Source organism: Equus przewalskii, chromosome 10, assembly GCF_037783145.1.
Source record: "Equus przewalskii isolate Varuska chromosome 10, EquPr2, whole genome shotgun sequence".
Classification (NCBI taxonomy): domain Eukaryota; kingdom Metazoa; phylum Chordata; class Mammalia; order Perissodactyla; family Equidae; genus Equus; species Equus przewalskii.
Window position 1 is genome coordinate 53,887,048 of NC_091840.1, and position 23,847 is coordinate 53,910,894.

Sequence of the window (23,847 nt, forward strand, 5' to 3'; positions counted from 1 at the left end):
AATTTTGTAAGAGAGACTCCTCCGACCATTATCCTAGCTGTCAGGGGCTCTGCAGATTTCCATATCTCTGCACAAGAGCTAGAAAGTTCGTGGGGCCAGCCTTGTCTCTGCTCTCTCAGTTCAGGAAGGAATCGCAGCCATCACTTGGCACATCCTTCACTCCCCAGCCTCCAGGGCTCCACTCGGTGGGTGCGAACCTCAAGCAGGGCCGGTGACAGTCTCCACTTCCTTCCAGCTCTGACAGAGGCGCAGGACATCCACACACACCTGATGCCGCTCCACCGCCACCTGGAGGCCCTCGAGAGCGTGGAGTTCCCAGAGGTGAAGCCGCGGCTGCAGCCGCTGCTCCACGTGCTCTGTCTGATTTGGGCCACGTGCAAGTCCTACCGCTCCCCAGGGCGGCTCACTGTGCTGCTCCAGGAGATCTGCAACCTTCTCATCCAGCAGGTTGGCCACCCCAGGACCCCCAGCAACCTCTCCCTGGGGGCTTGGCACTGAGTCACAGCGAAGAGTGAAGTGTGCGTTTTTTCAGGGCGGGGAAATAGTTAGGGTCCAAAGGGTTCTCACACTTGAATTATTTTACTGTTGCAGCCAATAACTCACAAAGATGCCTTCAGTGTGGGAACACCTGGGAGGCCCAGTCTTCCTTTCCCCTCTGCCCAAGACTCTGGGTTGGGTGAAGGGTGAGGGTGGTGAATTTCAACCTCCTTAATGATGTGTGCTGATGGACTGACATTAAGTCAGCAGCAAAGCCCAGCCGTTAAGAATGCTGCCTCTGGGGTCAGGCATCCCTGTGCCAAATCCTGCTTCACCACTTGTTAGCTGTGTGTACCTGGGCAAGTCACTTACCTGCTCTGTGCCACACCTTGCCCCTCTGTGCAATGGTGAGAAGAAGAGGATTATCTCAAAGGGTTGCAGGGTGCCCCTGAGGCTCCCATGCAGTCACACTTGTCAAGGCTTACAGTGTGCCCGGCGCTTGCTAAGCACTCAGCGCCTGTGAGCTACAAAGAAGCAGCTTCTTGGATTACACGCTCCATGCTCCTCGCTCTTAGGGACTCATGGCGCCAAAGAGGGCAGCGTAAATCTCAAGGAGAGTGGGCCTGTGAACAGATTGGAAGTCTTAACAAGTTTTGGGTTATCTTCCCCCCAAATTGGGTTTCTTTTCCCTCTAAGCAGCTGCAACCCTGAGAAAACAATAAACACAATTAAAGAGTAATTATTAATAACTAACATCTGTGGAGCACATTGCAGGCTCCAAATTAGTGTGACGTTCACGGTCCTGGTCATTTTCAGGTGAACCCTGAGAGGTGAGCAGACAGAGCCTTGTTAGCTTATTATTATTTAAAGATGTGGGCTAAGGCTCAGGGAGGTTAACTGAGTTGCCAAAGGCCACCCGACCTGGAACTGGAAGCCAGGTTGTTTGACTCCTGGACCAGCACTTTCCATCACTCCATGTTTGTCCGCCAGGACTCTTGATTGAAAAAAAGATTTGATTTGAAGAAAAACCAACCAAAACTGGCATCAACAAAAAGATAATTTATTAGTTATGTACCTCAAAAGTCCAAGATAAGGCCGGCTTCAGCCCTGGCTTACAATAAGGCCTTACATGACGTCACCAGGACCCAGTTATTTCTGCCCCCGCCTCTCGTGGTGAAGATGGCTGTCCCACAGCTTCAGCTTCACAGCTTTCCAGGTTCAGGTCCCTTGGAAACAGGGAAATAATTACGGTCCAAAGAATTCTGGCGCTTGAATTATTTTACTATAGAAAGCCAGTAAGTCACAAAAGAACACCTGCCCCAGCCCCAACTGACCCCCAAAATTCTCACTCTGTTTCCTTGTCTCTCATTGGTCACTGGCACATCCCTGAGTCCATCACTGACTATCTGGCCTGAACCCAGGTCCCAGTCCACTGTGGAGCTGAGGATGGGGTCAGATGTTTCCTATATTATGCTTCTAGAAAATATTACTTGGGCAATTATTTGGTTCAGAGTTGATGTGGGCAAAGTTGTGGGGTGTCCCGCACCCACAGCCAGGCTTAGTAACACTAATCTGTTTGCATTCCAGGCCTCTAATTACCTCAGCCCAGAAGACCTCCTGAGAAGTGAGGTAGAAGAAAGTCAGAGAAAACTGCAAGTGGTCATGGACACCTTGAACACCTTCAAGCAGATGTTTCAGGACAGAAGGGAGAATCTTCATACTTACTTCAAAGAGAACCAGGAGGTCAGAGAGTGGGATTTCCAGTCTTCTTTGGTCTTTGTGCGATTGGATGGCTTCCTGGGGCGATTGCACATGGTGGAGGTGAGTGTGTTCATTCCCCTCAGACTCCCAGCTCCACACAGGAGTAAGCAATCTGGGGATCCAAAAAGCAAAATAAGAAAATGAACAACACAACATGGTGGCCAACCCTCGATTCGTTGGAAGAACCCATAATAAGATTCAATAAATATTTGGATTGATTGGTTGGATTGATCATCACGTAATGGTGGTTCTATTAGAAGTTTAGGAAATTCTGATCATAGACCCATGTAGGAAGAAAGCCCAAGGAATCAGTCCACTAATTCAGTTGGTTTTCAAATTGCCCATGGTCTTCGAACTTTATTTCAGATAAGCTTTTGCTAGAAATTCCGATGTGCAAAATTAAAGTGAGCTGATCTGGCTGCAGCTGGCCATTCCCACAAAGCCTCTGCTTTGAAATTCTCCTCCACTCTCCCATCCTCAACTGGCTCCAAAACTATAAAACTAGTGAATCCCTGTGCAAAAGAAATATGACTTTTGCTCAAAGTTGTGTCTTTTCCCCAATTATTTAAAAGTTAATGCAAATGTTAGTTAAAGGACCAGGGTGAGAAGACAGGAAGCTTTTTCTTTTGATTGTTTTCATCCATTGAATATTACGTGGTTAACAGGTCTATATTTGTGGATTGAACTTTGCGGGGAGGGCACTTGGCATAATAAAATGAAGTACATATTTATCCTAAAACTTATTTGAGAAATTTGGGGTCAGGTTCAAGGTTAGGGTAATAGCCAAGGGGACCAAGAAGGAATTAGAATCATATTTCTAGCTATTATCAGCAGAGATTTGAGATGAAGAGAGGAAATATGTTGGGAAGAGGCTGTGATAAGTGGGACAAACCATGGGATTATGAGGGTAAGAGAGTATGAGACTAAATCTGTTCATTTCAGTTCAAAAAGCACTGATCACAGTCATGTGCTAGGCACTGAGTGAGGTACTGCAGATACAACGATGATTGAAATATGGTTTTGCCTGTGTCAAAAACCAAACTCTGAATGTTGAATAAGGCAAAGCAGAAAGATGCATTTATTGCAAGGCTTTCAACCTGTAAGTCAGGAAACTCAAGGCTACAGGAGCAATGAGTTCTCTGTTGCTCACAGACTGAGGGATTTTTATGGGGTAAATACGGAAGTCATTTGGCTTTTTCAGAAGATTGGTTGTCTAGTGGTCTTCTTTCTTGCTTGGATCAGGGTAGCTGAGTCGGGAACAGGAAGCCCAGAGATGTTATGAACAGACTTGGCGTTTGGGGATTGGCTTGAGTCCCAGAAGAGCTGTAAATTCCTGTAAGGTTAGGTTGAGTTTCCTCCATGCACCTGCGTTGACCTTCTCCATTTTGTCCCTGACATAAGTGATTCCATTTTGGTTTGGTTCTACACCTGTAAGACGCTCATGGGCTGGTAGCAAGAGAAGGTAGACAGACTAATGGAACAGATCCAGGGATGGAAACACACAGAATCAGGAAACATCTTTGAGGTGTATTAAATGCCATGATAAAAGAGAAATTGGTGTGTTTTGAGGAGCAAGAAAGAGGGGTCCCTGACCCAGAGGGGCTCTGAGAAAGTGAGGTGCACAAGAGGAAATAAATTTCGAAACTGGAGTAGGAATTCGCCAGGAAAAGAAACTGGGGAAGGGCATAAGACAGAGAAAGTGTATAAGCAAGAAAGCCAGAAGCTAGGTCTTGTGACAAGCACACCTCAAGTCCTTCACTAGGATCACGGAGAGTAGAAATAATTGATATCTAGCTTCATCCTCCATGCCTCCCTTTTCCACTGCAGCTCTTGATGGGCACCCTCTCCTCTCCTCCCCTTCCACCCTATCCTTATGTCCCACATCAATCTCTTCACTGTTGTTTAACCAGGTGACAGACACTCCTGCTCCAACCTGCCCCTGCCTGGCTGACCACGGGGGAACAGCTGCCATGACGGCCTTGCAGGCTCTCCAGCCCTGTGGACGGCCCTGGCCTCAGAGCAGAAGCAGAGCCCAGCTCAGAAATGACTGTTGGGCTGGGGCCTCAGGCCCTGTGCACACAGGCTGATGATGTGACTTTGCATATAGACAGCTATTCTAACATTAGGGCCCGTAGTCTGCTGGGTATATTCAGTAAATACAAGCGGCAAAGGCCACCAGTCTCCCCAGAGTCATTACCCTCACAATAGTCAGCTCTCAGGCTGCTTTTCCTTTCGGAATCAAGGGCACAGATGCACAAAAAGCAGTTGCCCCAGATTAATTAGAGGATGACTTGAATGTCACCATGCTCTCATCTTCCTGCTTCTTCTCCTCTTAAGCTTTCTGTCCTTTGCTCTGATTTACCTCTTTGCTCTTAGGCCAAACTCCACATTTCTTCTCTCTGCTGCTTTTCTCTCTTCCCTCCTTTCCCTCTTCCTTTCCTTTCCACTTGGCTCCCTTCCCTTTTCTATTCCTCTCTCTTGTTCTTCTTATCTGTTTGTTCTCCCTGAATTCCACGATTTTCCATTTTCACATGGCTTCTCCTTTCCTCTGTCCTGGTCTTTCCTCCCCTCGTTTTTTTCTCATCTCCCAAACATTTGCTCAGACTCATCTCCTTGCGCTCTGGCTCCCCCATCTCTCCGCTCCTCAGCGCAGAGCAGCGCAGCTGGACACGGGACTATCGATCGTCTCTGCGCATATTTCATGTAGCCCTTTAGTTAACATTCTGTGTATCCCTGTGATGGATGCCTGTTTGAAATGGGATTAATTTGCTTCTCTCCAGCAAGAATTAGCATGAGCCTAGCCTTATTCATCTTGCTGTTCTAATGCAATATTCAGCCACTGAGACATGGGTAGTTGCAATTAATAAATACATGAAGCCAAGTTAATAAAATGACATCAGTGCATTTACCCTTCTCCGTGATCACGTCCAGGGTATATTGCAAAGGGCTGATTTTTAATATTCACAATTCTCTCAGGATTGTTTCCTCTGATTTGTGTGGCTTTATTTGCTCTTTCGCTCTTGCTCTTTGGCACAAGAAACTTTTATTGTGAAGATCTGCTCTTCCCCTCTGGGCGCCTGCTGAAATGCAGCTGGGGGCGGGGCTGTTTGGCAGGAGGGGGTGTATTGCTGAGCAGTTTCCAGCAGGTCTGCAGAGTGTGGAGTAATCGCGCATCATCAGCATTCCACCCTCCTCCTCCTCACAGCCATAATCCACTGATCTCTCTGAGAGTTAACCCTTGCGAGGGAATGGAGGAAAAGAAAAATGAAGAAGTAACAGTTGTCCTAACAGCTAGGTATCAACGCTCTTACTTTAACAAATGAGCACAGTTAAGCGTGACACAGAAATTAACTTGCCCAGAGCCACGCAGCTCAGGCAGGTTTAGCTGGGATTTGTACCCCGGGGCGGATGGTTCCAAGCATCGTCTTTCCACCAAAGTTGGATTTGTCCCAGGGAGTTCAAAAAGCCCATTTCCCTCCGTCTCCCTCCTGCTTCCCTCCCTCCGTTTTCAGGATCCCAAACTGGTTTTGTGGTTTTATTCTTCCCTTATATATTCTGCCTTTGCATACTCTATTTTTACAGTATGATTTCTAGGTCTTTTAATCTAAAGTCGTTTGGGTAAAATTATAATTCCCATTCCGTGAAAGGGCCTTACTTGACTTTATGACTGACTAAGGAAATCCCAAAAGTGTATGAAGTCTTTGCAATTTGAACGAATAGTCAAAAATCAAAGGGGAAAAGAATCATTCAGCTGCCTCTTTATTTTTCCCCTCACTCTGCCTTCCTGCTCAATTCTCCAGCACTCACACACTCCACACACACGTACTCCACATACCACACACACCACACATATGCACACACCGCATATGCACCAACACACCACACACATCCTGCACATACCAAACATGTGCACCACACACACATAGTGCACATATGCACACCACACACGCTATACACATATACCACACGTACACACTACACACACAATACACACACACCACCACATACATACCACAAACACCACCCCGCTACACACACCCCACACACCACACACACACACATACACACATTCACTGCACACATGTACACAACACCACACACATCATACACACCCCACAAACACACATCCCACACAAATACCCACACACACTGCACATATACACACAATGCTACACACACACCGCACACATATACACATACCCCATACACCACCACCCACACATACGCACACACACAGAGTTCATTTTTGTGCCATGATGTTGTAGATTCTGCATACCCCTTGTTTATAGCTCTGCCCGCAGCCTCTCCCCTCCGAACAATGCAGTAAGTAAGCAGCTTGGAGAGAACCCTCCTCTCTTTCATTATAAAATTGCTGTGAAGCTGTGATTCACTTGGAGACAAAATGATTTCCTGCTGAGGCTTTATGCGAGGTGATTAGCAGGGAGATAGGTAATAAGCTGACCTAATACACACCGCATCCTCTTTGCTCTTTCCACCATCTCCAGCCACTCCGCCACCTCCTTTCATTCAGGCCTAATTGGGCCAGCTTCCCTTGTAGCCCGGCCTGAGCGTGCGGTCACGAAGGAGACCATTAGCTGCTTAAGGTCCGCCACTGTAGAAAGGTAAAGAAAACGGTCTTTTTCCCAATGACCTTTTGAGATTTTCATCTATGAATGTCTGCTTTGTGCTCTCCCGTAATGAATTCTGAAGACATTTCTTTTAAGATGGGCAGCATGACCTCTCCTTCAAGAACAGGCTTGTGTTTGTGGGACTTGCCATTATCCCCAATTTTGATTCTCCACTTCTTGGGCCACAGCACAAATGGAACACTCTCCCACTGCCCCACTGAAGGTTGCACAGGTTTTCATAAGAATAGGACACAGTCGGTCCTGTCAGCTGCCTGGGCCCCCATGCTCTTTGTGGCATCCTTCTGGAAAGGAGCCCATGTATATCAGCCGTCATACATCTCTTATCCACCACCCTGATCAAATGATGTCAGGGTGATGATAATTAATTGCCGTGGCTACCATTTATACTTCCCTTGTAAGTAGGTAACCTCACTGCAAATCAGGCATTAGCAAACCCATTTGCAGGTTAGGAAAATGAGGTTTAGCAAAGTCAAGTGTCTTACTTTAAGTGACTTGCCTAGTAAATGGCAGATCAGGATGGTGTGAACCCAGGAATTTTGGACCCTTGATCCTAGGCTCTTTCCATAATGCCTGTATCCCTCAAGTTGATATCTTCAACCTCTCTATAGACTAATGAATTTAATGTGTTTACTACTGTGATGAATAAAAATGGATATTTAAAAAATATCATTTAAACCTCTTATTGGTTTAAATTGCCTTGTATCTGTTTCGTGAGGACTTCTAAATAAACAGTGAAAAGAGCTTACATTTAAATATTTTAAGAATCAAAGTTATAGTCATGGTCATTATGATAAATCTGTTTCTACAGTTGCAAGACAATTTCCCAACTGATTCAGGAATCTTTTCTACAATACCTCTGATGTCAAACTTCTACTAAATTCATCCAGAGACGGAGAGCTCACTACCTCTCTTAGCAGCCCATTCTGTGGTTGGGCATTTCTGATCATTAGACGGTTCTCTTTTATTAAGTGGAAACACATGAAATTGCCATTTCTTGTAGGTCAAAATGGTCAAATATAAGCAATTTCTTAAGTTCAACCTACAAGTTGAGGCCAAGTCTGCTCTTTGTTCCGTTCACTCGTTTGCCTCAGCTCTGCCCTCAGAGTAAGACCCTGCAAGGTGTGCCTTGCCCTTGACCGAGGCCCTTCAAACATTCAAAGGCACAGTTGAATTATAAGAATTCAATTATAAGTTGCCTTATAATTCTCTTTTCTCATCTAATTTTTCTTGTTTTCACCTATTGCTCCTGAGTCCATGATTCCTAGATTCTCTATCACCCTGTGGCCTGGAGGTACTGTAGCTAAGTCAAAGGTCAAAGATCATATATTCACTCATTCAACAAATGTTTGTCAGCATCTGGCACTCTTCCAGAGACTGAAGATACAGTAATACCTCTGAGGCATTTACAACCTACTGGGAAAGATGGACAGAAAAGAAACAATAATACAATATAGTGCCACATACTATATTATAGTGCTGGAGCGTGATTAGAACTCTGAAGAAAGCTTATGCAGGGTAAGGGGACAGAGAGCACAGGAGAAGGGTGGGGTGGGCAGAGCTCTTATTAAAAAAGGGAGGTAAGGGAAGTTCTAAGATCTTGAATTGAACCCCAAATAAATGTGTGGCCCATCATGTTTAAGTAAAGCAATGTAAATATCCATTATTTTTGGTGACCAGAGTTTCTCCAAAAATAGAATGATTAAGTAAATATTTCTCTAAACCTATGATTTAGATTGGAGATGCAGCACCTTCTAGTGCCCACCCAAGACCATGCTTCACGTATGCCCAAGAAATACAATAGTGTAACAAAATGATCATCTGGTTTTCTGATGTAACCAAACGTATCACGATGCATCTGTCCTTTAAAATGGTTAGAGAATATTTCCTAGAAATTGAAATTGATATCCATGGAATTATGAAAAATGGGTACCCAGGTGACTTTCCACAGCACAAATATGTTTCTCCTATAACACTGCTTATGACTAAGCCCCGTTGGAATGATTGGAATTACTATTTAAGTCAATTTCATTTAAATCAAATTCATTTCTGTTTTCCTCCTAGTATATAAAGTTGAATGTATTTTTAAATAAAGACCACTCCCTTTCCCCCTATCGGTGGCAAGACCCTCCTGGTTTTGGTGTATGTCTTCCTTTCCTTGGCTGGTTCTTGTCTCTTCTCTCCTCTCCTGCTTCAGTTCCTGGCTGACAGCCCTGCCTGAACATAGCTGAGCAAAGGATTGTTAGGTGGCTGCCCAAGGCTGCACGGGTGCCCTGCTGGCAACTCAGGGAAAGTCAGCCACTTCTCAGCACTTCCCAGCGCCTCTGTCACTGCTGCTGGACTCGGTGTTCCAGTGAAAGAAAGGAATCAGGCAGCCTTCTGCTAGCCTGATGAGTCAACCCATAGCAGTGGCCACTGGCAGCGGAAATTTCCTGGAGTGGAACCAGGACCCGCTGGGTTTTCAGCGTCATGATACAGTGTTCCCTCTTCTTGCCCTTCAAACTTGCTCAGGGTAGACCCCCCTCCCAGGGGTCCACATCAAATGTTTGCCAAAATCACACAAAGGTAACTGTCACCCCCGTCTCTTCTGTAGAAGAAGTATGCACATAGATTGAAAGTTGTAACAGAAGAACATCTTGGTTTGGAGGTTTTGTGATTTTAGATGGGTATTTCATGAGAGAGAAATACAATCTGTCATGTTAGGCGTGTTCTGGAGGCTCCTGTCCCATCAGAGGTGAAGCAGCTTCCATGGAGTCAGGAGGGGCTCCTCCCGGAGCTATGGGTTGCATTGTCCCCCTGTCACTTAATTCTGAGCACAGCTGGCACACTTCCATATCAACAACAGTGACAGTAATACACACTTACTGCGTATTTACTGTGTGCCAGGCGCTGGCCTAAATCCTAAGGCTGCACTGACTTAACTCTCACTCTTGTTATCCTGTTACAGATGAACAAACCCAGCACAGAGATGTCAAGTAATTGTCCACTGTCACCCAGCTGGCCGCATGGGGTACCGTGTTGTGTACACTTGGCAAGGGCATCCCTCAGATTTCTTTTCTTGACAGAAGTAGTTGCCGAGAATGTTGGTGTCACCCTCTGGGCTTGTCTTCGAGGCTACTTGGAGGGTCCACTTTCCTCTCAATATCCTCTAAGACAGCTGTCATTCTAGAAGCAGATGACATGGTCCATTTGTAATTGATCTTTTAAAATGGGTAATAAACTCACCAATCATGTAAATAATGTTATTATGACTGTATGTTATTATTTATTAGATAACACAGAAAGAGACTGAAGCATAAATTTGATTTTTGTGTGTGAATTTTATTTATTAGAACTTTCTCTTTGCTTTGTTAAGTTTAGCCAAGAGTTATTTATACCAACCCAATCTAATAATGTTACAAAACTAATCAAGCTTCACATTTTCCTAAGCAACCACCACCCCCATATGATTCCCAGCAATTCCCATACTGATTTGAGCATCATCCACTGTTATCATCATTTTAACTCTTTTGTGAATTATCCTTTGTAGGATCTTCTGAAGACAACTTTGGATTTCCACAAGCTGGGAAAGCTTGAGTTTAGTGGCATCAGAGGGAATGCCCTGAGTCAACAGGCCCAGCAAATGTACCACGAGTTTCAAGAGATGTACAGAGTCTTCCTGGAGTCTTCCTGTGACTGCTTGGACCCCCAAAGCACGGTAGGCCTTAGAAGGGCTGACTTGCAAGCTCTGTCTCTCTCAGATGCCTGCAGCCTGTGGGGTCTGGGTATTTACTTGCATTTTCCTTATAATTTCCTTTGGCTCTGTGGTCCCAGTGGTTTTATCAAGAGACGCCACTCCTAATTATTCTTTATATCAAGTGAAAGATCAGGGAGGGCCCTCCAACTACTGACTTCTCCAGACTGATGATACTTAGGGTTTCAGAGACACCAACATGGGTATGGGATGATGGTGGAGGCTGTGGCCGCCCTGCAGCTTCCAAACCTTAAGCTTTGAGCAAGGATGGCTGTGTGAAGGCTAGGCACCCCTGGGCAGAATTTGATTGGTGGCTTGGGGAGGGGTAGGTGAAGCAGTAGCCTCGTTTTTCTGATCTGACCTTGGTTCCCAGGGGAGTACTCAGAATGAGGAAAGGGCCAGAGATGCATTTTCCAAGACTGAGACACAAGAGCCCATGTCTCACTTATGGCCCAGGAAAGCTGAGACTTGTGAGTCCAAGCCCACAGGAGACAGAAAGAAGAAAAAGGCCCAGCACAGAAACAGGGGATGGAATTCCCTGAGAAGGGAATAGCCGAGTTACTGGGGAAGGAATTTTAAGAGTACATAAGGGGAAAGGAGAAAGAAATTAGAGCAGGAACCTGCTCTGAACACCTTCAGACATGTCGGGAGATCTTAGTTGGCCCAACCCAGGGAGATATGACTGCTTAAAAATTTCATTCACCAAAAATAGGAAAAAAAGATGGACTACAAAGCAAGATACATACCATGTGTTTGTTACTGTATGATAACACAAAACAAAACAAAACCCTATGTGTAGGAAACGCTACAATGTTAATGTGGCTGGGTTTCGGAAGCAGGACAGTGCTATTTTTCTACTTTTCTTTGTGTCTTCATAAGAATGTGCATGTGTAAAGCAATAATGACAAATAATTCCATAAATTAAAGACTTGAGTTAACAAATTTTTTTTTGAAAATTGCTACATTTTAAGAAGGAGAACACACTTTGAGTGCCAGATAAAACATAAAAATTGGGACATAAACTAAAAAAATTTATCGTTTATCTGAAATTTAAATTTAACTGGGTGTCCTATATTTTTGTTCGCTAAATTTGGCAATCTTAGGAACAATGGTTAGCTGCTGTCTTAACCAATTAAAGTGTACTTAGAAGAAATAATGTGTTAGTTTAATTAGCTTACTTTCTTCCTAATGGCTAGATTAGTTTGGTTACACTGAAAAAATAGGATTTTGACTTGGGGAGGAAGGAAAATAGGTGGTAATGATGGAATAGCCCCATTGCTGGACCTGTCACTGCTGAGGTGGCTTTCAGTGGTGGCATGAACTGGCACAGTTGGTGAGAGGGAAGGGGCTTCAGGAGGTGGAAGAGGGGCCACAGAAAGGGAGGTGGCAGGATGCCAACCTTGCTGTTGACTCACTCTACCATTTTGCCTAGGGTGTCTAGGAAAAAAATGCTGCAACAATAGGGTAACTTTGTATATGGGTAAAAACTAAGTCAGGCCAAGGTGGATTTTGGGGAATTAAAATAAATCCTTGGTATGACCGACTCAAGTACAAAGATTAGTAGTAAAGAGCACAGGGCAACTGGCTTTCAGAAAATCATGTTTTTCTTAAGTCTATGTGATGTCTCTTTAGGAATTTGAAAATGATGTCTCTGAATTTAACCAGAAAGTAGGAGATCTTGACCGAAGACTGGGGACTGTCTTTATTCAAGCCTTTGATGATGCGCCTGGTTTGGAGCATGCCTTTAAGGTTTGTACGAGTAGGAGTGACCCCTGTGCTCGGTTCCCCCTTCACCCTCATCAGAGGAGGGAAGGACAGTCTTCCAACTGTTTGGGTCCTGCAGATATTAATTGTTCTTATTCGTCTAGTAGAGAGGCATTGTGAGTGTCCTAGGGCAAGGGGGTGTGCAGAACAGGGCTTCTCAGGTTGATTCGTAACGCTTTTCTGAAAACATGACGATGGAAAAATACTTTTCAAAAGAGTTTTTTCTCAAATGCTCTCTTTGGGCCCAATCAGTAGGGTACTCATTAAAAGTGAAGAAGTCTACTGTGGTCACCATTCTGAAACCATGCCTCTGCAGTATCATGGCTGTTTAGCCATTGCTGATGGGTTGATTCAACCAGCTACCAGGTAATTGGTTATAGGACTCAAGTATAAGTAACTAGAATAAGAAGACTTGTACCTTTGCACTATATTGCCCAGATCAGATGGTACGAGAATGTGGAAGAGAAGGTTTAAGATAATGAGTAGATAAATGGCTACACAACTGAGAATTCAGAGTGTTGAGACATGAAGACTTAGAAGAATATGATAGCTTTTCTATAAACTATGAAGAGATTTATTCTGTAAAGCCTTAAGGATTAGAACCAGGACTGATCAGTGGAAGTTACAAGGAGGCAGATTTTGGCTCAATAGAAGAAAGAGATTTCTGTCAAAGCTAGTTAAAGATGGAGTGCACTTCTTGAGAAGTAGTTAAGTTTCCAGTCACTGAAAAAGTCCAAACATAGACTGGATGGCTGGTGGGCCAATTGTAGAAGAAGCTTAAATGCAGGATGAGTGCATCTATGCTATTCTAGAATACTGGGTAACCCATATTGCCAGGCTTCATTAGCCACTGAATCATTGAAAAAAAAATATGTACCTTTATCATCTTTAATAAATACCTGCCGTTCCGTAACTCACATAGGAAGACTATAGGATTTCCTTCTCGAAGCATTTGAACTAATTCCCAAAATTAGTTCCAGAATTACTTCTCTCTGAAACTTTTTTCTTGCTCCCATTCTCGAATTTTAGCCTTCTAAATTCTCCTCAACATGGAATGCACTTAGCTTCTTTTTTTCTTTTCCTCCTTCACCCCTCTTCTTTGCTTTAGGTCTGTTTTTTGTAGATTAGCTTAACCTTTCTGACATGTTTAGCTTTCTCTTTGTTTTACCCTTTATCTGGATTCTTAGAACACAAGAAGATCTGGTAGGTAATTCAGCAGACAGGAATCCTTCTCCTTTAGAATCAAAGGAGAGAAAGACAGACTATGAATATCCACCTATTAATAATTATTGATACAATTGCACAATAACAATTTTTTCACCCTTTTACATTGGTAGACATATGAAAGAAAAGTCAAGAAATAAGATTTATGTGTCCTTGGAAAGGTTGAATCTGTGACTTTTTCCTCTTCTTTCTCTGCCTCCTCCACAGTTGCTAGACGTAACAGGAAACCTCCTTGAAAGACCACTGGTAGCGCAAGATGCATCTGATAAATACCTGGTGCTCATCCAAATGTTCAACCAAGATCTGGATACAGTGAGGATAATCTATAGTCAGCGTGTCCAAGAGGAGGCAGAGCTTGGTAGGCTTGTTGCCAAGGGGTTTGGATGGGGAGTTCTGTTACTAAGGGTGCAACTTATTCCTCTTGTGTTTGTTAAATGTCCACTGTGGGTTTATGACATTCCCCAAGAAAAGCAAGCACAACCTTCTTGCTTGAAATTCCAGGCCATCTTGGATGATTGTAGAATTTGCTGAACTGTGCAATTCCCTGTATCAGGGGGCTGAGATTGGCAGGCTGTCCCAGAGCAGTGAAGTCTTGACTGTGTCTGGTCAATTGAGACCTCAGCATAATGTATGAGTTGACCCTTGATCGATGTTGCCATGCTGATTAATCTTCAACACACCTCAATTCCACACTAGATTTTTACATGCCTGAGAAAAGCTTCTGATCCCTTCTAATGCCATGGCAACCAGGCTTCTAGAGGGAGGAAGCTGCAGGAGCCTGACAAAGGGTGGTACCATGCCGAAGCGTGGTATCTCCGTTTTTGTTGCAATTCTTCGATGCCCTGTCTTATCTGTTTGAAAGTCAAACACAAGTTCAATTCAGCTTTATAAACACATTTTGAGTCCTTGCTATTTGCAGGACACATTTGTGGAACTGTATGCAGAGGCAGGCCAGCATGAGGGATACAGTAATTAGTACTAAAATGTGGTTCTTCAAGGAATACGCCAGGTATGAAGGACAGAGTTAACAATAACACATGGCAGAGTACAAGTAGTGCTTGCCTTGAGTTATGAAGAATGGTAACAAAACAAGATGAATTGGGCTGGGAGATTCGAGGGTGAGTTGTGGAGAAGGTGGCCTTGAGCCGAGCCTTGAAAGGTGGGAGGACTGACAGCCAGGGAAAAGAGGCAAAGACAGGAGAATATGTGGACCAGTCGACCTGCCCGTAGCAGAATAAGGTGTATAGGGGGAGATCAGGTCAGCCATGGAGTTCGGGGCCAGATTGTGAAGTGCTCTGAGTACATACTAAGGAATCTGGAATTCACTATTCAGGCACTGGGAAATTTTTGAGGGTTTTTAAGTAACAGAGTAGCAGGACCATTATGTCTATAAACAGGTCTCATAGTGAGGTCACTGAGAATTGCTTCCACTTAGGAAGTCATGGCCAGAAAATCTGTTGGCCTCAGCTCTATGTGGGACCATCCTCATGACTTCTTCCAGTCAGATACAGAGTTTGAAACCTCAGATAGCTTCAGAGGCCATATTAGTTCACTCCATAAGAAATTATTGCAACCTTAGTGGCTAAAATAACACCCATCTTTTAGCTGACAGGTCTGTAGGTCAGAAGCCCAGCTGGGTGTGCCTGGCTCTCAGAGTACCACCGGGCTGAAATCAAGGTGTCAGCTGGGCTGGGTGCGCATCTGGAGGCTCTAGGGGAAAAATCCACTTCCAAGCTCATTTCTGTTGGTAGAATACAGGTCCTTGTAACCGTAGGACTGAGTTCTCCATTTCCTTGTTGTCTGCCAGCTGGAAGACACTCAGCAACTAGAAGCCCCTCCTGTTTCTTGCCATGTGGCAGGGCTGTGTAGCTGCCTCCATCTTCAAGCCAGTAACGGCACATTGAATCCTTCTCACGCTTCAGAGCCCTGACTTCCCCTTCTGCCACCAACCAGATAAAACTCTGCTTTTAAAAGGCTCATCTGATTAAGGCAGGCCCACCCAGGATCATCTCCCTTTTGCCATATAACATAACATTATCCTGGGAGCGATATCTCATCATATTTACAGTTTCCACCTACACTTAAAGAGGAGAGGATTATGCAAGGTTGAGGGTCATTAAGTGTCATCTTAGAATTTTGCCTACCATGGAGGCCACACAGAAAATGCTGGTAACAGATCTGGGCTGAGCGTAAGACATTAGGGAGTGGTGGGGTCCATGGTAAACTAAAATAAGAGACCACTATTCAGTTCTAGTTGCTAGTTAGAAGTGGCAGCTGATTGTTGCCAGGTGTCACAATTTTCCCAAAGAAGGTAGAAACTGAGATTTAAAAAAAAAAATGAAATCTCATAATTGTTAAATCTTGACAACTAAGTATAAGCAAAGTAAGAATATCCAAGCTGTGCTAACTCTGATCGAGTGCTTCATAATGCACATGGCCTGTCTCATTCCTAATCTTCCTGAATTCTCACAGAAACCCTGGAAGTGAAGCAGGAAAGATATTATTCCCATTTTATGGGTGAAAACACTGAGGCCTGGAAGATTAAGTTGTCTGTTTAAGACAGTTTCTCAAGCCTGACCATACAATTGGAATCATCTCGAGAGCTGTTTAATAATACAGATGACTGGGCCCCATCCAGACCAGTTAAATCAGAATGGCTTGGGCAGAGCCCAGGCATCAGTAGTTTTTAAAGAGCCTCAGGTAATGCAGACATGGAGCCAGGTAGAAAGTCACCGATGTGAAGTCAGAAAGCCAGTAAGTGGGAGGGCTGGGCTGGGAACCCCTGTCCTCTGACCCTGTTTGCTGTTCTCCCTGAGGCCACTCTTCCTTACTCCTGAGCAGAACACGGTGACCTCCAGGAACGCCCATCTCTCTGTGAGCACAGGGTGACTTTAGCGTGTGGAAATAGATGAGGCAAAAGTGGGACAGGTGGCGGGAGGTGTTCCTGAGCAGAGCGGGGCTGGGAGGCCAGAGTCTCCCTTCATTCTGGCTGTGTGTGTCCCCAGGCTTCTCCTCGGTGCACAAGAACATGCCAGCTGTGGCCGGGGGTCTCCACTGGGCGCAGGAGCTGAGGCAGCGCATCCAGGGTCCCTTCGACAACTTCAGACGCATGACACATCCGTGAGTATCTTATTCCTAAAAGGCATGTTCCTTTAGGTTTCTGCTCTGGCTCTGGATTTTGAATCTTGTAGAAATACAACTGGCTTACCTGAGGCATGAAAATCATCTTCATTTCTTTCCGTTTCTGGCAATTGACCAACGTCTTAGCCCATTTGGACTGCTATAACAGAGTACCATAGACTGGGTGGCTTAGAAACATCAGAAATTCATTTCTCACGGTCCTGGAGGCTGGGAAGTCCAAGAAGAAGGTGCCGACAGATTTGGTGTCTGGTGAGAGCGCACTTCCTGGTTCATAGACGGCCGTCTTCTCTGTGTCCTCACATGGCAGAGGGGTGAGGGAGCTCTGTGGAGCCTCTTCTTATAAGGCACTAATCCATTGATGAGCGCTCCACCCTCATCACCTAATCACCTGCCAAAGACCTCACCTCCTAGTACCATCCATTTGGGGTTACGATTTAACACATGAATTTTACGTTCGTATGGGTCACAAACATTCAGTCCATAGCAACCTCATCCCTATTGGCCAAGCAGTAATGAGACTGATATATTTGGTGCTAAATGAGGCTTAATGGACAACAGGCTGACTCCTTTTGCTACATGAGATTCACTTCCGGAGGAAAGTGAGTCAGGATTTTCACGCTCTTTGGAGGTCTTCCACACACCTCCTGACAGTGTCTCTTTACGAGGCTGCTGGGAAACAGTGGAGCCTGGTGTTTCCTAAAGCATGGTGTAAGCACCTTGTGAATTATTATACCCTGGGTCCTTGTTAAAATGCAGATTCCCAGGCCCCACCCCTCACCTACTGAACCCCACTCTCAGGGCTGGGTGGGGCCTGGGAATCTGCTTCCTCAGCAAGCTCCCCCTGCGATTCTGGTGGTGACCAGATTTGGAAACCATTGTCCTACTGTACAGCTGAGGCTGGAAGCCAAGCTGTCGAGAGCATCTAGGCTGCTACAAGTGAGAGAAGAGCTGTTTGTGATGTCCTGTTCCGGATGCTGCCTGGGGAAGGGCAGTCTTCCCCAACCACTCTTTCTGAAGACTCAATCTTATTGAAAGCACCTGCTGGGGCAAACACAACAGAAACAAAGGAATTGGGGTCTGGACATTGGCATCAAAGGTTGTTTGGCGCAAGGAAGGGCTTTAGAGACCCTCTGGCCCAGGTGGCAAGACAAGGCTTTCAGAGGCCGGGGAGATGATGCGAGACAGCCAGGATGGGGTCTGAAGGGGGCCACCACCACTCCATTCAGTGTTGCCAAGCAGAAAAGCAGGCTCACGGTGAGCAGTCTCCTGACTGTTGGAGAGAAGCTGAAAATCTGGATTTGTGCATGAAACACTCACCTTTAAAATTAGCAAGCGTTCCACTTTTTCTCAAACTCTGCACGGACCAGACAAACATGCCTGTAGTTCAGGTTCACCCAGTGGGTGGTCCGTTCATAGCCTCTGCTCTGCCTGAGGGAGCTCTTTGTTTTGCAGATGAAGAAACTGAGGCAAATAGAAATGAGATGACATGTCTGAAGTCCCAGAGAGAGCCAAGGAAAGAACTGGAATAAGCGTCTGCGTCTCAGGGCTCCTAGCCCAGAGCTCTTTCTGGGCAGCCCCCAGCTTAGCCAGGAGTACAGCTGAGCCCTCGTCTTCTCAAATATGCTCCCAAGGCAGGAGGGAGAAGATATGTGAACAGGAGGGGAGGGGTGGCAGGGCTGCTTCTAGAAATGTGGACTGCAGTAGCTGTCCTAGGTCCGGTTCCCTACAGGAAGCCCCTGAGATATGTGTGCAGGATTTATAGGGGTGCTCTTGGGAAGAGCACCTGTGAGAGAATGGGGGGATGGGATTGGGCAGGAGACTGAGCTGCGGTATAGTTCCGATGGAGGCCTCAGCGCATCCAGCCCATCCAATGGTTCTTCAGGGTTGTTCTGCCTTTGTGCCCTGACATCAGCTGGCCATTGGATGTGGGCTTTCCAGGGGTGCATGTGACCTTGGACAAGGCAGCTCTCTTTGGCTGAGGCTGTTCCCAAGGAGGAAGGCAGCCGTGATTCAGCACTCCTGGTCTGGTGGGGGGAGGTTGGGGATGGGGTTGGGGGTGGTCAGAGTGCCAGGTACCCAGAGGGGATCTGAATGCCACACCACCACTATACTCCCATGAAAATTCCCATTTGTCTTAAAAATGAATTCATGTTTGTACTGTACTCTATAATATATATGTGTTGGATTAAAAATGTCTTAGATTCTGCACCAGGAAGTGAAGTAGAATCTACAGGGAGTTTCACAGCGCTTGTTCCTATGACTTCTCAAACCTTCTAGGCGACTGCCACAGGCCCCAGTGTGAGAAGTTGCTCTCTCCTCTAGCCTCGTTCTTTTCCAGATACAAAACTGAGATCTGGGGTTATGAGGCGTGTGGAAATCCCATAGCTTGTGAGGGGAGGGCTGGGCGTGAGCCACCCACCTGGTCTGAAGCCCTTTCCACTTCTCCTTGCTGCCTCGCAGACGCATCTGCTCATTCACCACAAAAGGGAACTAAGCAACTGGAAAAAATGCCAGAAAATCCAGTGCTTTCTCTGCAGGCATGAGGGCTTACAGTGAAAGCTCAGGGGATCTTGTGAAAAAACACCCGTGTTGGTTTAAAGAGCAAATGGGTTTTAAAGAATCTTTACTATAAGCCGCCTCATTTTGCTAGCAGAATAAATAAAAACAGACCCTCCAACACAGTTAGTGTGAAAGCTCCTGAAAATTACAAATACTTCCCCAATTTTCCCAGAGGCTGGACTCTCGTTTAGTGATGCAAAGGAGTGTCAGAACCCAGGGAGCGGGTGTGGGTAAGCGTGCCTGAGCCAGACTCTGCTCACATTCCTCTGCGGTCCTCAGCATTCCGGTGGAAGGCTCCGAGTGTGTCTGTGTATGTGAGCACAGGTGTGCATATGCATGTGTGCGTCTATGTACATGTATGTGCATCGTATGTGCACATGTTTGGGGGTGTCAGAGATGAGAGGGAACCTCGTGTAAACGGGTCAGTAAATAATGAGTAGCAGAGTTTCTCATCACACGTCCTAGACGGATGTCAGAGAAGGGGAAATATAAAGATATATGTTTCATGTATGCAACAGTGTTTATATACATGTGTGTGCGTGGTATATATATATATATGTATATATATATATAAACATTGTTGTATACATACATAAATCATTGTTATATACATATGTACATGCGTATATAATGTTATATATATAAAACATTGACAGTTTTTTTCTTAAATACAGAAAACTACAACACCTAGACTTTTTCTTTCATGTCTCGATTTCCCTTTTATTCAGGTGCTTGAAGGACTTCATTCACCTGTGCATGATGGGCTCAGCTAGGATAAGGGGGTTGGTGTAGCTATAGGGGGAAAGATTCTGCCGTCCCTGTCACCTGAGGGGCTGCCTGCATTTCAGGAAGTGCAGCTGCCCTCTAGCGGCCCGCAGAGAATGTTCAGAAGAAGAAGAAAGGCTCATTTAGGGGCATTTGGAAACTAGCCCAGGAAGCTATTCAATCGCTTCTTCTTTGTATCCTGCAGTTTGTTCCTCAGATCATTGTTTTGACTTCTCCTAATTCAATGTCATTTCTTCTCTCTTTTGTATGGTAGTTGCATGGAGTCTGCCGAAGGAAGGCGAATGATACAAAAATATGAAGATACGCTCTCGTTGCTGGAAAAGTAAGCAGCTTCTGGGACAGTATTGTTCTGCAGGTGGCATAGCCCCAGGATGCTTTTTGCAGTTCCGAGTTTGTGCAGATTCCTCAGTGGCTATGAAATGTCACTCTGTATTTTATGTTATAGCCACGACATCTGTGAGTACAGTGCTTCTGGGGTGCAAACACAGGGTCTCTGGGGAAAAGAGCTCTATTCTAGAAACAGACAGTTTTCCAGTGTAGTTTTGCTGGGAATATGAAGTCAGCAGAGCTAGATGTCGGGCGCTCCTTGTGGCACTCCGAGATCAGTGTCACAGCAAATTGCAGCAGCTGCTCACTAAGCAGAAAGCAACAGTTCGTGCTGCACAAAACACAGCAAGTTTTAAAAATACTTCCTGTATCCTTTCACAGAGAAAGCATAAGAATGAAAGCTTGCATGGGTTCATAGTTGCTCCTGCTTCAAAGCTTCAGTAAGCCTTTGGGGGGTGTGGGGTCTAGACAGCCCGTTGTCTTGCCTCCTCCCTCTGCCGTTTGCTCTTTCTCCTGATTCAGGACAGTAGGCTGCAGACATTGTGATTATGCTTATAGTGATGATTATGCTGAGCGCTGTGTAGACAAATCAATTGGTGGCACCTCCACCAGCCAGGTGACCCAAGTTCTCTCCTTTCTACTTCCCAGATAGCTTCAACCAGTCCCCTCCTCTCTGTCCCCACCTCCCCCATCTGCACCAGAGACCACCACCTCTCAGGCCTGAACTGCTACAGCAGCTTCCTAACAGGGCTCCCTGCTCCAGATTTGTGCCCCTCGGTGCCCACACTGTCACTAAATCCCATAAAGTCACCAGCCTTGTGGCTGGGCAGCCTTTCAGAGCCTCCCGTTCACCCCTTAATGGGATGTGAAAAGTTCTCCCTGAGGTGGCCTTTCCTCCCTCTCCAGCTCGACACTGTCCGCTAGCCATTCCCGCACACAGTCTGCTGTTTCTCACCTCCACCCTCTGTCCAGGCTCTTGCTTCTGCTAGGAACACTCCTTCTCCGTTCACTGTCCAACCTCTGCTCATCTTCTGAGACTTGGTCAAGCGTCACTTCGGCCCCTCTTCCATGAAAGCGTCCCTGGCATTCTCCTTATCACCACCCCGCCTCCCATTAGCTACCTAGTGCTCTGTGCATCTCTCTAGGATTCTACTCGCTGCATTCTCTGTTCACCTGGGGCCCCACCATTAGCTGCTTTTACCATGGGGTATCCATTCTTTGTTTTATCTCCCAAGCCCAACACATGATAGATGCTCAGTCAGTGTGTAATGACTGAATGACGAGTGTCTGTGAGCTACGTCAAGATTAGTGTGAGAGCAAATCTTATCCAATAACTTCTTCTGGTGTTCACTGAGACTAATCACAACTTCCCTTATTCCTCAAAAAGGTTGCATAGAATCTCTCTTTCTATTCTCTGATTTAAGCTACACCACCTTTAGAAATGAGTGGTTATCTGCAGGAGCTGCCATGCCTGGCTGAGTCAATGACTTTGACTTAAGAATGTATTCAGATATTTTATTAATATCAACTTCAGTTCATTTTATATACACATACACAAACATATAATATATATATGTATATATTCTGTAGGATATATGTTATATATGTCGTTATTTATAGGTAGATAGATATGTTATATATATCTTCAGTTCATCGTTGCCAGGCTTTGGGGAGCTGGGAGGGTGCTTATGAGGTGGCTGTTGTCTCTGATCCTTGCAGATATGAGACAAGACTCTATGAGAACTGGTGCCAGACAGTATCAGAGAAGTCACAGTACAATCTTTCCCGGCCACTTCTGAAACGTGACCCAGAGACGAAGCAGATCACCGTCAACTTTAACCCACAGGTAAGTAGGACGGGAGTAACTTGCTTTTGAGTTCCTGAAGGATTATGTTTAACTCTGATGATTTCAAAGGCAAAAAGACTTTTTATAAGAATATGCAAATGCTGCTCAAAAAAATTTGCAACCTAGATTTCCCTTTTGGGATGAATCCTGTGGTATACTGTTTTCTTAAGTTGTCCAATGTTCATATTTTCCTCCAGAGTTGGGTATGTATATTTGCTTTGATTTTGCACAAGAGAAAATATTGCAAAATACTTTTTGAACTTTCTTATGATAACAGCTTTATTATGAACTTGACTTCACATACAAAGTTAGAATAGCAATTGCACTTAAGATTAACTCATCACAAAGTACTATGTGAAATTCCAGAAGGTATTTCAACAGGTAACAGGTATCGCTACCCATCTTTGGACAGATAGAATAACAATGTTACCAACCATTTAGTACCAAACGGACTCTCTTAGTCCTACTTTGAATGGGAGCCACACCTGAAGGCCATTGACTAGACACTGGAGGGCCAACCAAGTGTAAGACCTGGCTCCTGCCCTCAAGGAACCCAAAGCTAGTTGGGAGCAAGAACCTTAACAAGCAAAAATCTATCTTTATTAGATAGCACATGATAAATCTCAAAGGAGTAGCTTTGGAAATAAGACTCTAGATTAGAGATTCTCAACCAAAGCAATTTTGTCCCCCAGGAGACATTTTTGGTTGTCAAACGTGGAGTGGGTGCCAATAGCATAGAGTGGGTATATAGCAGGGATGCTGCTAAACTTCCTACAATGCACAGGACAGCGCCCCCCAAGAAAGAGTTTTTAGTCTGAAAATGTCAATAGTATCAAGTTTGAGAAACCCTGCTCTAGATGATCAGAAGGGTGCAAGACAAATGTGGATTGTGGCAGCCATGGAAAGCTTAATGCTGGAGAAAATGATAACCAAAAGTTAGCCCATATCAGGAAGCCCATTATTCAGCTAGAAAAAATATTGGCTCTGCTGAGCTAAAAGGAGTCACCATTTCTGTCTTGATGGCATTCCTGTTCTCCAGGAATGCAGTGTGGAGATTGCTGGAAATGAAGCTGATAGCATACTGATGTCTTTTGAGAAAATTGCAGTTTAAGTAGAACATCAATTCCGACTGGAATAAAGTCAACAAAGGGAACTGGAAGATCCATTTCTTCAGTTTGATTATACATGGGTCTGTTGTTTAACTCATTTATCTCCTTGGAGTAATTTCATCAGCATTCACTGTGAGCGATATTGAATATTAAATGCCCAAAAAGGTGAGTATCTGGTTTACCAACGAAGCCGCAGTGTAGGTGTTAAAATTGTGACAATTAAGTCCTTGGTGTAAGACAGTGTTGAGGATGGACTACTCCTCCTCCAAATACTCCAAGGGCAAGGACTCTCTCTGTCCCAATGTGTAGCACATAGTGTGCTGTATAGGTGTTTGTAGGAAGAGAAACGATAGAGAAGAAAGGAGTGAGTGAAGAAAAGAAAAGGGGTGAGGGGTAAGTAAATACCTGGTTTACAATGTGAGTCGAGGGAGACGACTGCAAACACAGGTCAGAGAAGAGCTATGAACATCCCTT

The 23,847-nt window shown here is 45.0% G+C and overlaps 1 protein-coding gene across 10 annotated transcripts in view; it reads left to right on the forward strand.

Annotated features, from left to right (window-relative positions):
- Positions 1 to 23,847, forward strand: part of DNAH9 (dynein axonemal heavy chain 9) — a 313,704-nt gene that overhangs the window by 17,410 nt on the left and 272,447 nt on the right. For all 10 annotated transcript variants that reach the window (XR_011523200.1, XR_011523198.1, XR_011523197.1 and 7 more), the window contains exons 5-12: positions 236 to 447; positions 2,065 to 2,298; positions 10,414 to 10,581; positions 12,250 to 12,366; positions 13,813 to 13,963; positions 16,611 to 16,725; positions 20,345 to 20,413; positions 22,138 to 22,264. Coding sequence is in view for 6 of the 10 variants with exons in the window: in XM_070561099.1 (XP_070417200.1) it covers positions 236 to 447; positions 2,065 to 2,298; positions 10,414 to 10,581; positions 12,250 to 12,366; positions 13,813 to 13,963; positions 16,611 to 16,725; positions 20,345 to 20,413; positions 22,138 to 22,264 (1,193 nt within the window). In the remaining 4 variants the exon portion in view is untranslated. The remainder of the gene's footprint in view (positions 1 to 235; positions 448 to 2,064; positions 2,299 to 10,413; positions 10,582 to 12,249; positions 12,367 to 13,812; positions 13,964 to 16,610; positions 16,726 to 20,344; positions 20,414 to 22,137; positions 22,265 to 23,847) is intronic.